Source organism: Microcaecilia unicolor, chromosome 12 (assembly GCF_901765095.1).
Source record: "Microcaecilia unicolor chromosome 12, aMicUni1.1, whole genome shotgun sequence".
Lineage (NCBI taxonomy): Eukaryota > Metazoa > Chordata > Amphibia > Gymnophiona > Siphonopidae > Microcaecilia > Microcaecilia unicolor.
Window position 1 is genome coordinate 39,063,127 of NC_044042.1, and position 15,060 is coordinate 39,078,186.

The 15,060-nt window shown below is 46.6% G+C and overlaps 1 protein-coding gene across 1 annotated transcript; it reads left to right on the forward strand.

Annotated features, from left to right (window-relative positions):
- Positions 1-38: 38 nt before the first annotated feature.
- Positions 39-5,129, forward strand: C12H11orf1 (chromosome 12 C11orf1 homolog). Its single transcript, XM_030220752.1, has 4 exons — positions 39-123; positions 1,111-1,336; positions 3,377-3,446; positions 4,193-5,129. Exons 2-4 carry the CDS (start codon positions 1,181-1,183, stop codon positions 4,738-4,740), a joined length of 774 nt encoding a protein of 257 aa, XP_030076612.1. The 5' UTR covers positions 39-123; positions 1,111-1,180; the 3' UTR covers positions 4,741-5,129.
- The last annotated feature ends 9,931 nt before the right edge of the window (positions 5,130-15,060 follow it).

Consider the following 15,060-nt stretch of genomic DNA (forward strand, 5'->3'; position numbering starts at 1 on the left):
CCTGGGCTCGCGAGCCGGCAAGACCCAGGACTGGTTGCAGGTGAGGGACGCGGTCTTGAACAGGGGGTTCCCTTCTGCCGTTTGTCTTTCAGCTAATGCAGCGAGGGACCGGGGGAAGGCGAGGTGAGAATGTCCTCTCTCCGGGGCTCATGGTGTACGTGCAGCCGGGATTTTGCTGGAGTTTCTTGCAGTTGAAATCCCGCTTGCATCCTTCTCTTATTTTACTTGTGTTCTTATTGTATGCCATACGTGCAATATATGCCCGGATATTTTTTTGGATTTCTTTCATTTTAAATCCAAAATTTTGCACTTTTCTGGGTGTTCTTCAGTCCCGCTGGTTTTTGCACGTTGCTGGAGTTACTTGTAAACCTAGCCTACCTATTGCTTGTATATTTTGCTGAACTCTCATACACTGTTATCTCCTAATTTTATTTCTTGCATTTTAAATCCCAGCTTTTACATTAGGCTAAAGTTTCTTCAATATAGAGCCCAAGCTTCTGTTGGTGTCTAGTATACTGTACCCTTTATTTTTAGTTTTTGGCTTACGTTCCCAACATACATGTGTTTAGAGCTCCTGGCCTTTTGTAACTTGTTTAATATCTATTATATTCAACCCATGGTGTAGCTGGGGTGCCTTTTTTCAGGTATGTAGGTCTATCTGATGTACCCAAGTTATCAAGGAAAAAAAGCAGATCAGCAGAATTGCAGACAGTATGCAACGTTAAATGAGCAATGATCCCTGGCTTCTGCTCCTCAATCACTAGGGATGCTATTGTATTGTACTCATAGCACCTCTGGTGCAAGTGAAGGAGTCACAGCAATTACACAATGGTGGCACCTACAGGCCAGATGTGGTGGTGCATGCATAACAGATTCTATAGAGAGCCATGACCAATTGTTCCCCATCAGGACTGTTGCTACAATGGCTGAGCTAGATGTGGGGCGGGGCCTTAAAAGGTAAAGGGAAAATACGAAAAATCATAGGTGCATAACTGTTGTTTAGGAGGGGTTAGCTCTGATTGTTCTTGAGAGAGTGATTGTTGATATGACAGTAATCTTCCACTACATAGACAATGAACATGTCCTTTTTATATTTTTCTTATCCTACAGAATGACTATCTGGATGCATTCGGGGCCTCTCAGCAGCGCTATAGCTCATGCTGCCTCATATGGGGAATAGATGGCTTGGGCAAACAAAAGTGGGAAGCTTCTGCACGACAGCAAAACATGCGTCGTTGCCGAAGAGTCTTACTCCCCTAAGACACTCCAGGGGAACTGGTATGAAGAGAGGTGTGACACCAAAACAGTACTAGAGCCCAAACCGCTCCCATCTCAGGTACCTATTGAGCTGTGATTTGGCAAAAAAAAAAAAAATAGCACGTGATTGTATGTATGGCAAACATGACTTGATTTAGAGGAACAAGAGTACTGGGGAGGAAGATGTAATGCAATGGCAACACCTTTTGAAACCACGCAAACATACATCCCTAAAGCCAGTGGGATCCGGCTTTTCTTTGGTTGGTAAAGGATGATTTGGTGGCATGCAGAATGCTGCCAGTTGGTTCTGCGTTAGTATTGCACTGCCTCATTCACTTCAATGTGAACGGTATTGTTTCTTCCTTGTTTGCTATATTCATTGTACTGTTTATATCAAGGCTCCCGACGAAGGCACACCAGCGGAAACACAGCCACGATGAGTCTTTTGACTATAGGATTGCAGTACTTTGGAAGCAATAAAGAAGCTCTGTGCTATTGTGCTTGGACTTCCTCATTTTTTTAACACCCCACTTTTTTTTTCCCTTGCTTGTGTTCGTAAGGTTTTGCGTTCTCCTTTGTGTTTGTTTTGGCACCCTTTTGAAATCATGCAAGCATACTTCCCTAAAGCCAATGGGATCTGGCTTTTCTTTGTTTTGGGAAAGGAGGATTTGGTGCCCTAGTGAGTTGCCTAAGGAGCAGAGGAGTAGCCTAATGGTTAGGGCAGCAGGCTGGGCACCTGAGGGTGCAGGTTCAAATCAACATCTAGTGGCCTTTGACAAGTCACCTGACCCACATTGCCTTGGGATGGCCACCTAGGGCATGCCATGGAAACCATCATGCCATTGCCACATCCACCTAGGGCGTGCCATGGAAACCATCATGGCAACTCCCATTAGCCATTCCCAGCTTAGTATATGCATACAAGGGACAGAGAGAGGGAGTCAGTTGCCTATATCTAAATATATTGCAACACAACAAGTAACATACATAGTAACATACACAGTAACATAGTAGATGACGGCAGAAAAAGACCTGCACGGTCCATCCAGTCTGCCCAACAAGATAAACTCATATGTGTATACCTTACCTTGATTTGTACCTGCCTTTTTCAGGGCACAGACCGTATAAGTCTGCCCAGCACTATCCCCTCCTCCCAACCACCAGCCCCGCCTCCCACCATTGCACACTGCAACACAACAAATACATTGCAACACAACAAAACCAAAGGACATAACACAACTCTTCCATTGTACGATTCCCTAGTGTGGCTGTGCCACATGAACTTTATCTTACCACATCACTTTATATTTGTTTCCACCGGAGTCTGTAACGCCTCTCCGGTACTATGTAAGCCACATTGAGCCTACAAATAGGTGGGAAAATGTGGGATATAAATGTAACAAATAAAAATAAATAAATAAAATACTGCTTGGCAGCAAAACATGGAAAGCAGTGACTAGAACATATTAAATTATATTATTTTACATCACCAGGAGGTGGTCAGTCAAACAAATTGCCCATTTGATTTTCAATAAAACCAGCAGCTGGGCAGTGTCAGTGCAAGTAGCAGGAATGCTTTCCTTGTGCCATTTTTTTAATTCAAATATTATTAAGCATGCTCTAATGAGAAATCAATGCATGTTTTATTATAAGTTTGTAATGGTATCCATCATTTAATTATTCTCTTGCTACATTATATATAATATAATATTTCTACAATAACAGGTGCACAGCACACACAAATGTGGTGCTCCTTGCTCTATTGAAACAGTTCAGTGTGGTTTTGCTGCAGCAGAGTATACATGGACTATGATAGTCTGGAACAGTCGTCCAGTCCAGCAATCTGACTGGCCCTGCATCAGCTGACACTAGGTCCTTTTATGCTCATTCCATATTTTGAGGATTTCAACCAGTGAGGGTAGAGGAAATTAGTGGCCTCTTTTCTCTGCTGTGGGGAACTCATTTGAAGCAGTAATTTATAAGACATACCACAGATGGGCCATAATGTGTATTATAGAATGCTTTGCTGTTGATAGAGAATGGGAGAAAGATGCACTATTTATGTAAGAAATATTTATTTCAGGGAAATATAACTGTAAATATGTGACTTCCTTTACAGCGTGCTCACTATTACCAGACAACCTATGCAGCAGCTTACAACCGAGAAGAGAAAGTGCCTACGAGAACAAGTAAGTGAATGGGCCAGAAACGTAATGCTACATTGTTTCTGTCCTGTGCTGCTCCTTTATGTAGTGCAAAGCAGATCATAGCATCATTTTGTGCATAACTATATATGCAGCAGAATACAGCATTAGACTGACTGGGGGGAAAATGACCCTCATGTTGCAGTATTACAGTGACTGTATGAGAGCAAATGATCCACAGGGTGCAATGAGTGGAGAAGTAGCCTCATGGCTAGAGCAGTGGACTGAGGGTTCAAATTATGCTTCTTCCACTGATGCCGTCTGTGACCTTGGACAGGCAACTTCAGCTTCTGTTGGCTGAGATACAACTTATGCGCCCTTGGGCAGGGAAATAACTATGGTGTCTGAAGTTTGCCTTGAGTTTGGAAAAGGAGGTGATTAAATCCCAACGAGGCAAGTTACAGTGACTGGCTCTGAGGGAAAATTACCCCTATGACGCAGTGTTACAGAGATCTCTGAGGGAAATAATTCCCAAGATGCAACATTACTGTGATTGGCTGTGGTGGAAATGATCCCATAATGCAGTGTTACAGCAAATGACCTAACTTATTTTGATTTCCCCAAGCACAAAATGGGCAAATTCCACTGGATAAACCAGACCCTTGGTGCAGGGGGAAGAAGAATGAATAGCTGGTGTTTCCCACCAGTACAGAGTGGGCAGTGGGCTTAGTCAACAAAGTATCTGCAAGAGACTGAAATTAATGCTCCCATTTTCTCCTTTTTTTATTCAGCACTTGAAAGAGAGCCTCACATCTACCCTGGACACCAGCCAGAACTGGATCCACCGGAGACCAAGTTCATTCCCAAGACCTGCTATATGATAGACTATGTAGCCCCGAAACAAAAGCACAGGGCCCTCCTGGCAGCTATGAGGGGGCGTGCTGAGGAAACTGTGGAGCCAGAAGAGCGGGGATTCACAAAAGCATCTGCAATGGCTGCCTTCCGCGCTGGCAGTGCTGTTCCCCAGCCAAAGTGGGGACCAGCCGGAAACAGAAACATTCCCCAGACCACCTACATGGTGGACTATGTGGCCCCAAGTGAACGTCGCAAAGCCCTGCGTGCTTTCCTAGACAAAACAGAAGGGGGCACCAAAGATCCACAGGCAGAGGACAAATTAAGTAAATCAGCTGCAGTTTCACCCTTCAAAGTTCCACCAGTTTTTAAAAAAGAACCTCCGATCTTCTCCAGGTACCGGCCCGAGCCAGGCCCGCCGAAAATCCAGTTCGTTCATAAGTCCTGCTATATGCAAGATTATGTGGCACCTAACCTAAGGATCTGAAGCACAAGCTGGACAGGACAATAGGAATAAAACATCCATTCTTAGTGCTACCAAAAGAAGGGGCTATCACATCTGCTCGCTTCTTTTTGTAATGAAAGGTCTCTTCCTTAGAATTATAATGCAAGGCTGAATATTCTGGTCATCTGCAAGTCTTTAGATAACACATGACAGGAGCTAGTTATATGCTTTGAACCATGTGCTGTGGATGACTGGGGAGTGTCTGGCCCTTGGAGAGAAGCCACAACCCCTGCTGGTGCAAAAGCAGACCTATGGGTTTTAAGCTTGAGAAGAGAGGGACTTTCTCAAGTTGTTATTGGCCAGGAAGGGATCTAGCTGTTCAGGAATGATTGAGATATACCGTATTTTTCGGACTATAAGACGCACCGGACCATAAGACGCACCTAGGTTTTAGAGGAGGGAAATAGGAAAAAAAAATTTTGCTTTTTCCCTCCTCTAAAACCTAGGTGCTCCGGTGCGTCTTGTCCGAATCCCTCCCTCCAAGTTCGGGATCGCCCTCAGGGTTACCTCCGAAGGTAGAGATTTGGCTGGCTGGCCGGCTGGCAGGCCACCCACCCGCCCTCCCTCCCTCTGAGTTCGGGATCGCCCTCCCCCCGGCCCTGTCACCACTTCTCCCTACTCACGTGATCTTCCCTGGTGGTCTAGTGATGTCGGGGCAGGAAAGAGCCCCCTCTTTCCTGCCCAGCGCGCTGCTCTCCATCCTCCTGTAAGCATTGCTGCCTGACGGTCTCGGCGAGATTCAAAATGGCCGCCGAGAATTGAAGTCTCGGCGGCCATTTTGAATCTCGCCGAGACCGTCAGGCTGCATACAGGAGGATGGAGAGCAGCGCGCTGGGCAGGAAAGAGGGGGCTCTTTCCTGCCCCGATGTCACTAGACCACCAGGGAAGATCGCGTGAGTAGGGAGAAGTGGTGACAGGGCCGGGGGGAGGGCGATCCCAAACTCGGAGGGAGGGAGGGAGGGCGGGCAGGTGGCCTGCCAGCCGGCCAGCCAGCCAGCCAGCCAGCTGGCCAGCCAAATCTCTACCTTCGGACTATAAGACGCACCCCCCATTTTCCTCCCAAATTTTGGGGGAAAAAAGTGTGTCTTATAGTCCGAAAAATACGGTAAACCCCTAAATTCTATAAAGATCACCCAAATTTGGGTGCCCAAAATTGGGCATAGATCTCAGATCTGTGCACAAAATTAATTAATGGGCTCCAATGATTTAATTATTGGAGTTAACAAGCACTTAATTGGCATGAATTATAATTCATACTTAGATCTGCTTGCATGCTATTCTGTAACATTGGGCTCCTAAATTGGATCACATGCAGCTCAAATAGGGAAGATTGTATTGTGGAGGACTGGAAGGTGAGCCTAAGGGAGAAGTCTGGAGGGAAGATTGATGGAAGGATAGGTTATGAACTGGCTTCATTTTTGTTTTTCAGGACAGACTAATTCATTCCATGTTTTCCCCTTTGTATACATAGTGCCTCAGGCCTCTGTGCTGGGGCCAATTCTGTTTAATATATTTCTGCGAGACATTGCTGAAGGGTTAGAAGGAAAAGTTTGCCTTTTTGCAGATGACACAAAGCATCTGGATACCCTGGAGGGAGTAGAAACCATGAGAAGGGATCTCCAAACATTAGAAGAATGGTTGAGGGTCTGGCAGTTAAAATTTAATGTTATCAACCAGAAACCTTATAATTATATTACTAAAAATGACTAAATATAGTGAATAGTGCTCAGACTGAGTGCATATCACTGATTAGGATCCATCTCCTCTATATTGCACTGTGTTCTACCATCATTGCACTAGTGTCCACCTGCCTACCACTCTGGGTTTTTTTTTTTTTAATCTCTAGTTCAATAGTGTTTAGCAAGAGCCTGCTGTAACATCTGTGGTCAGTAAATGTCAGTATAACAGCTTAATCAGAGGCTGTAGGAGCCAACATTTCTAAATAATTGGGCGTGCTAAACCCAATGGAAATGACCCTTCCCTGGACCCAAATAAGTTTGGTAGCACTTTCATCTCTCTTCCCTTTACCTAATCTTTAAACATTACTAATTGTAACTGATATAATGGAATGATTATGTCATAACCAAACCCTGTAAGCCACACTGAGCCTGCAAATAGGTGGGAAAATGTGGGATACAAATGCAATAAATAAATAAATTATGGGTGCTCAAGTACCCACAGCGCTGGCTCCTATGGGCTGCAATACTAGCAGTGGCCACAAGGTGTCAGCATCCTAACAGGCACATTGCATCAGTGCAAAGCACCCTGCCTACTTTTCTGTTTGTCTCAGTGGCATAGCCAGAAGGCAAATTTTAGGTGGACCGACAGGTTGGATGGGTGGGCACTAGAGTTGCCAACTTTTTAAAAGAGAAAAAAAAAGTCACCTGATGCACCCATGCTCTGGGTAGTTACCATATGGCTCCAGAAAAAGGAGGACGGATTGAGCCAGCCGGGTTTTACTTCCATTGCTTGAAAGCAATGGAAGTAAAACCTGGCTGGCTCAATTACTTCCATTGAAAGCAATGGAAGTAAAACCCGGCTGGCTCAATCCGTCCTCCTTTTTCTGGAGCCATATGGTAACCCTACCCTACCCCAACCCCATGCTCCACCTCTACCTCACTCCCAATTACTTCAATGAGGGTAGCACTGTAGGCTTCAGTGGCCAATTGAGAACTAAGGGAAGTACAAGAGATTGCACTCTTCTTCAGCCCCCATTGAGCCACAGTCCTCCAACACACATATGGTATTGAAGCCAGATACATTCCGCAACCAGAGAACCTCCTGGCCTTCCGCCAACAATGGATGCAGAGCAGAGCAAGGACATTTCCCCATAAAACTCACCATACAAAAAATTTTTGGTAATCTCAATAATAGACATATTGTAAAGTAATTTAAAAAAATCAATAAACAAAATGTCACTCAGAATCTAGAGCAAATCTACCATGCCAGCACTAACTTCCAAAACAAGGATCCTACCTATGAAAAGGTAGTGCCCTAAATATTACAGTGGGGCCCTAAAATATCGATATATCTATGGAGAAAACTGAACAAGCCAGATTACTACAGAATGCTACATAGAAACTTCATGGTGACAGAATACCTCGGAGTCACACACACAGTACACAAATGCCAAATACAGAATAAGTGACCACAAACTCTATAAATATAAATTAAACTGAAACCCCAAGAAGCCAAACCTTGCATGTAGTACAACACTAGAGAAACAAAAAAGAAAGGCATTTCCTCCTGTGCAAAATATAAAGATAGCACATGCCATGGATGGTGTTTGGGGGGGGGGGTGCAACTAGGGCACTTGCGCTTGGCTCTCTGACCAGAGAGAGTCCCAAGCCTGTCAGAAGCTGAAGGTGGTGCAGGCTGGTATTGGGCTTTGGGGTCCTCTCCCAGATTTGTGCCCTGGGCCCCAGCCATGTCTAACACCAGCTCTGGCAAGCTGTACATGCCAAATCTGCTATATTCTAATCACAAAATAGAAAATAAAAATATTTTTGTACCTTTTTGTTGTCTGGTCATTTTATTTTTCAAATCATATTTTTCCTAGACTCTGTTTTCTGCTTTCCTCTGTCTTTCCTTTCTATTTGACATTTCTTCTCTCTCCATGTCCACCATCCATCTCCCATCTCTGTGGCCATATATTTCCTTGTCCAGCATCTCCCCTGTGTTCATATCCCCGCATCCATCAACATTCCTTTGTACACCCATGTACCCCATGCCCAGCATCTCCCTTCTGTGTTCTTATTCTCCCCCTTGTCTGGTATCTCCCCTGTGTCCATTGTATCTCTATTCCCATTTCTCCCTCCCCCATGTCCACTGTATTTCTTCCCATATCTTCCTCCACCCCCACCCCCCATGTCAGGCATTGCCCCTCTGTGCCCATATACCGTCCCAATACAGCATCTTACCTGTGTCCCTGTCCCAATGCTCCCACCCAATGCCCATCATGTCCCTTCTGTTTCTCTATACCTCCCTATGTCCCCTTTCTCCCTGCCCCACACCAATGTGTCCCTCTCCTCTCTGACCCCACCCCCAACCAGCTCCTCTCCTTCTCTCTTCCCTCCCCCTTATGCATCTGGTTAATTCTCCCACTGTGAGTTCAGCATTTGATCCCCTCTTCCTTTATCTCCTTGGTCTGGGACATGAGTAGGGTTTCCACTTTTCACCAGTTTTCTTACTTCTGCCTCTTTCACTTGCCCTGACCTCTTCTATCCCTCCCTCTACATTTACGCATGAAACCCTGCACTGGGCAGGGCTGGGTGCCACCATTTTTGAGACGTCACCAATGGAAGAGGAGGGAGGTCACCTCCCTCCAACAAACGTAGGAGGTAGGTTTGAGGGCCGCTAGACCAGGTTGGGGGGGGGGGGTTGACTCATGGCCCACTGAGCCACCAGGGCTCTATTTGAGGAGATGCTAGGGGGGTTAGGGGGCTGGAGACCCACCAGATCTGCAGCCCCCCCTGACCGTGTCTGGGGGACTGAAGATCCACAGGACCTCCAGCCCCATGTCACTGGGGGGGTCGGGTCAGGTTTCCTGATCCTGTGAGGGGGGGCTGCTGCTGCATTGGGGCAAATAGGGGGCCTGCTAGCATGCAAATGCATGCTGGACAGGGCTCACCATCCCTCCCCAATGATCTGCTCGCTGAGTCATTAGGGAGGAATACGTTTAGCATGCATTTGCATGCTACTTGCGCTGAGCCCTGTTTTGCATGTATTTGCATGCTAGTTGCGCTCAGGGGCTCTGATCATGGGGAGGCAGCAAGCGCAGACGATAGTATGGCGCTAACAGCCTTTAGCACCTGCGTTTGCCTCTGATCATCGGCCCATTAAAGCCCTCCTGAAATCTCTTCTTTTTCCTCCTTATTAATCACTTCTAGATTTTGTTCCTGCCTTCTGCTGCTCTTTCTTTTTGGTGCTTTTTCTCCCTCCCTTTCCCCTTCCCTCCCTCCTCCACCCACAGCTCAGAAATTGCTGTTTTACCTTGTTGAAAACCACTTAGTTGCCTGTATATGCTACATTTGTGGTATATCAAATGCCTGGAAATAAATAAATAAGAGAAATTTTGCCTGAGCTACAGATGAAATAATTTTCTATAAAGTTTTCTCCATCTGGAATCTTGATCTGAGTCATCGAGTAGTAGGGTCAGTTCTGCTTTTTTATTTATTTGGATTATGACTGCCCTCAGGACACACTTTACCACTGGTTTGAGCCGACCAGTGGGTTCTTAACTCATAGGGTCTGCCTGATCAGTCTGTTTTTCAGGATATCTGTGATGAATATTCATGAGATAGGTTTGCAAGCATTCCTTCATTGAATGCAAACATAGCTGAGGCATTTTTATGATTGCATTACCATATGGGTGCCCTTAGCTTTCAGTGAGTTACAGCCGTGCAAGACCAACTCTAAGAGAAGGGTAGAAACGGTGTCCACATATGATTCCAACACGAGCCACAAAATGCCACGGCCAATCTGATTAGACCATGGATTTGTTAATGTACAGTGGTGCTACTATAGAGGACACCAGTAACTCTTTTCCTCACAGGTGATGGGAATGGTGCGCTCAGGCCTGACTGCCATAAACCACTACTAAATGGACTTGGGAAAAATCCACAATTCCAGGAATAACATGTATAGAATGTTTGTACGTTTGGGAAGCTTGCCAGGTGCCCTTGGCCTGGATTGGCTGCTGTCGTGGACAGGATGCTGGGCTCGATGGACCCTTGGTCTTTTCCCAGTGAGGCATTACTTATGTACTTATGTACTGAGTCTTTCACTGTATAAAAGTAAAAGAGCTGCAGTCTTGGGCATAGGCGTAGGGGGGGCGAGGGGGGGCAATGCCCTCCCAAATGACGATGACTCGCTAGAAGTGAAAAAAAAAAAAACAAGCAGGCACGCGCTCGTCTCCGTCCGCTTCGCTGCTTCCCTGCCCTCTCTGTCTGCGTCCCGCCCGAAAGGAAATGACATCAGAGGAAGGCGGGACGCAGACAGAGAGGGCAGGGAAGCAGCGAAGCGGACGGAGACGAGCGTGTCTATCTACCTCCTCTCTTCCTACCCTCCGGCGCAGGCAGCACCAATCTTCTCTAAGTCTTTCTTGTTCCTGGCAGCGGTAGCGATGTACACGCTGCCTTCAGCTCTGCCCCGAAGCCTTCTCTTCAAGTTCCTGTTCCCGCATAGGTGGGAGCAGGAACTTGAAGAGAAGGCTTCCGGGGCAGACCGAAGGCAGCGTGTACGTCGCTACCGCTGCCAGGAACACAGAAAGGCTGAAGAAGACTGCTGCCTGCACCGGAGGGAGGGAGGAAGAGAGGGGGTAAACGGAGTCACGATCCTGGACCTCGCGGGGGGGGGGGGGCAGCAGAGGGAAGATGAATGGGACTGGGGGGTGGAGAGCAGAGGGAAGGAGTAAGAGATGGATGGGACTGGGAGGGGTGGGTGGGGAGCAGAGGGAAGGACCAGGAATTGGATGGGACTGGGAGGGTGGGAAGCAGTGGGAAGGAGCAGGAGATGGATGGGACTGGGAGGGGTGGGAAGCAGAAGGAAGGAGCAAGAGATGGATGGGACTGGGAGGGGTGGGTGGGGAGCAGAGGGAAGGACCAGGAATTGGATGGGACTGGGAGGGTGGGAAGCAGTGGGAAGGAGCAGGAGATGGATGGGACTGGGAGGGGTGGGTGGGGAGCAGAGGGAAGGACCAGGAATTGGATTGGACTGGACTGGGAAAGGAGGTCAGAGGGAAGGAGCAGGAGATGGATGGGACTGGGAGGGGTGGGAAGCAGAGGGAAGGAGCAAGAGATGGATGGGACTGGGAGGGGTGGGTGGGGAGCAGAGGGAAGGACCAGGAATTGGATTGGACTGGGAAATGAGGTGAGCAGAGGGAAGGAGCAGGAGATGGATGGGACTGGGAGGGGTGGTGAGCAGAGGGAAGGAGCAGGAGATGGATGGGACTGGGAGGGTGGGAAGCAGAGGGAAGGAGCAGGAGATGGATGGGACTGGGAGGGGTGGGAAGCAGAGGGAAGGAGCAAGAGATGGATGGGACTGGGAGGGGTGGGTGGGGAGCAGAGGGAAGGACCAGGAATTGGATGGGACTGGGAGGGTGGGAAGCAGTGGGAAGGAGCAGGAGATGGATGGGACTGGGAGGGGTGGGAAGCAGAGGGAAGGAGCAAGAGATGGATGGGACTGGGAGGGGTGGGTGGGGAGCAGAGGGAAGGACCAGGAATTGGATTGGACTGGGAAATGAGGTGAGCAGAGGGAAGGAGCAGGAGATGGATGGGACTGGGAGGGGTGGGGAGCAGAGGGAAGCCTACTGGAAAGAAGACACTGCATAAAACAGAAGACACTGGGACCAAAGCGAATAGAAAAACTAAATGATCAACAAAGGTAAAAAAGTATTTTATTCAGAATATATTAATTGAAATATGTCAGCTTTTTGAAATGTGCATCTGTGATATTTTGCCTGTAAATTTCAATTCCTTCCTCCATATTAGCATATTCATTTGCATATGTATATATGCAAATGAATATGCTAATATGCTCTGCCCCATCCTTTGCCCCCCCAAATGAAACAGTCAAACTACGCCTATGGTCTTGGGGAACATTGTTAAGGTTAAAAGCACTTATAAATGTAACAGTCATAATTCACAAGTGTATCTAATACGTACTGTAAATTATGATTCTTTTTATGGCATGAGGTGTCACCTTGAGGAGCTTGGTACATGTGGGAGATATCACTAATTTCACCTTAGGGCATCCCCTGGATTGTGTCATGGTAGCACGAAAGATAAAGCATAGGACAAATGAGTGCAAGTTCAAGGGTTTATTCAGGGGATTTACCTTAGTTTCAGCCCAGCATCACCCCACAGTGCTGCAGTCCTGTTTGTCATCAGGCCTGAATGGCCTAGCAAGCAGCAATGTAAATTCTTTCCAGTCATCCTCTGGAGTGCAGGGCAGTCCAAGGTGGAAGAGGGCCTATTTGCAGCTGTTTTTGGCTCTTCTGAAGTGGATGCTCATCTCTCCTCAGCCCTGAAGGCCTAATTCCAAAATTATTGCTTGGATGCTATTAATTTCAACTTAAGACCCTGCTTGTAAGCATGCTTGCCTGTTGTAAGAATTACTGAGTACTAAGTAAACCGTTCGTACAGTGCAGTCTGCACTTCTAAGACTGAGGGTTATTCTATAATACAGGGATTCTCAACCAATCCTTGGACACACCTAGCCAGTCAGGTTTTCAGAATAGCCATGAAGAATATGCATGAGAAAGATTTGCTCATAATGAAGGTAGGGCATGCAGATCTTTCTCATGCATATTAATTGTAGGTATCCTGAAAACCTGACTAGCTAGGTGTGTTCAAGAAGTGGAGAGAGAATCTCTGCTATAATGGGATAAAATGATAAGCAGGGACCTATTTCAATCCAATTCTATAAAGAAAAGTTGATGCCTACTTTTCTTTATGAAATACTAGTGCTAGTGGAAGAAAATGTGCTTTACAGTTATGGTGAAATTGTTTACATCAGCCCATGCCTAGATTTTATCCACATGTGTAAATTGTAGAATGTTATAATTTATGTGCATATTTGTTGCTCCATCCGTGGATGCGCCATTAAAACACAGCACATACTTTTCCACTATTTGGTATACTAACAGAGATCATTTATGCTCTTAAGTGGCAACTTGTCCACATAAATAACTAGAAGACCACATGTTCCTGCCACCTAGGTGGCTCCTTATACAGTTACCTCCATATGACTTTTTCTTTGGTTTGTTTGTTTTCGTATCTCAGCAAAGGGAATGTAGAGGGAATATTACATAAGTGCATAAGTAATGCCACACTGGGAAAAGACCAAAGGTCCATCGAGCCCAGCATCCTGTCAACGGCAGCGGCCAATCCAGGCCAAGGGCACCTGGCGAGCTTCCCAAACGTACAAACATTCTATACATGTTATTCCTGGAATTGTGGATTTTTTCCCAAGTCCATTTAGTAGTGATTTATGGACTTGTCCTTTAGGAAACCGTCTAACTGTTCATGGACAGTAGATAGGTAGAGTTACAGCAACACTGCACATGGCTCTGTCCAGATATGTAGAAGGGAGATGAAATAGATCAAATTGAGGGGCATAATTGAACGAAAACGCCTATCTCCATGGGCATTTATCTCCAAGAACGGGTCCGTGAAGGGGTGGACCGAACCATATTTTGGGAAAAAATAGACGCCCATGTTTTATTCAACAATGTGTGAGCTGGGCGTTTTTGTTTTTCAGCGATAATGAAAAATGAAAGCGCCCAGCTCAAAAACGAATAAATCCAAGGCATTTGTTCGTGGGAGGGGCCAGGATTCGTAGTGCACTGGTCCCCCTCACATGCCAGGACATCAACCGGGCACCCTAGGGGGCACTTTTACAAAACCAAAATAAAAGGTAAAAGAGCTCCCAGGTGCATAGCACCCTTCCCTTGTGTGTTGAGCCCCCCAAATCCCCCTCAAAACCCACTGCCCACAAGTCTACACCATTACTAAAGCCCTAAGGGGTGAAGGGGGGCACCTACATGTGGGTACAGTGGGTTTGGGGGGGTTGGACGACTAATAAGCATTAAGCAGCACAATTGTAACAGGTAGGGGGGATGGGCCTGGAGTCCACTGCACCCCCTAACAACTCCTCCAGTGACCTGCATACTGCTGTCAGGGAGCTGGGTATGACATTTGAGGGTGAAAATAAAAAGTTGTGAAACTTCATTTTTTGTGGTGGGAGGGGGTTAGTGACCACTGGGGGAGTCAGGGGAGGTCATCCCCGATTCCCTCCAGTGGTCATCTGGTCATTTAGGGCACTTTTTGGGGCCTTATTCGTGAAAAAACAGGGTCCAGGAAAAGTGTCCTAAATTCTAGCTAAAAACGCATACTTTTTTCCCATTATCGGTGAAATGCGCCCATCTTTGTTCGGCAGATAACCACGCCCCAGTTCCGCCTTCGCCACACCTCTGACACGCCCCATCAACTTTGTCCGCATCCGCGACGGAGTGCAGTTGAAAACGTCCAAAAATTGGCTTTCGATTATACCGCTTTATTCGTTTTTGTGAGATAAACGTCCATCTCCCGATTTAGGTCGGAACTTGGGCGTTTTTCTCGTTCGATTATAAGGTGGCTAGTCACTCTGTGTGTGCCATGGTACTAATGCCATGTATATCCAAGGATACCATTGCAACCACAGAATGCCAACATTCTCTTCTGTGGCATTTTCCACCAATATTGTTATCATGAGACTTTATCTTTTGATTGTCCTCAACATTGAAAGTAGTGAAAAGCCAAG

Excerpts from the sequence above, each read along its gene's own strand:
- C12H11orf1 (XM_030220752.1), top strand. The coding sequence starts at position 1,181 with ATGGCTTGGGCAAACAAAAGTGGGAAGCTTCTGCACGACAGCAAAACA. Across the intron at positions 1,337-3,376 it reads CCAAACCGCTCCCATCTCAG|CGTGCTCACTATTACCAGAC; the intron begins GTACCTATTGAG and ends CTTCCTTTACAG. Across the intron at positions 3,447-4,192 it reads GAAAGTGCCTACGAGAACAA|CACTTGAAAGAGAGCCTCAC; the intron begins GTAAGTGAATGG and ends TTTTTTATTCAG.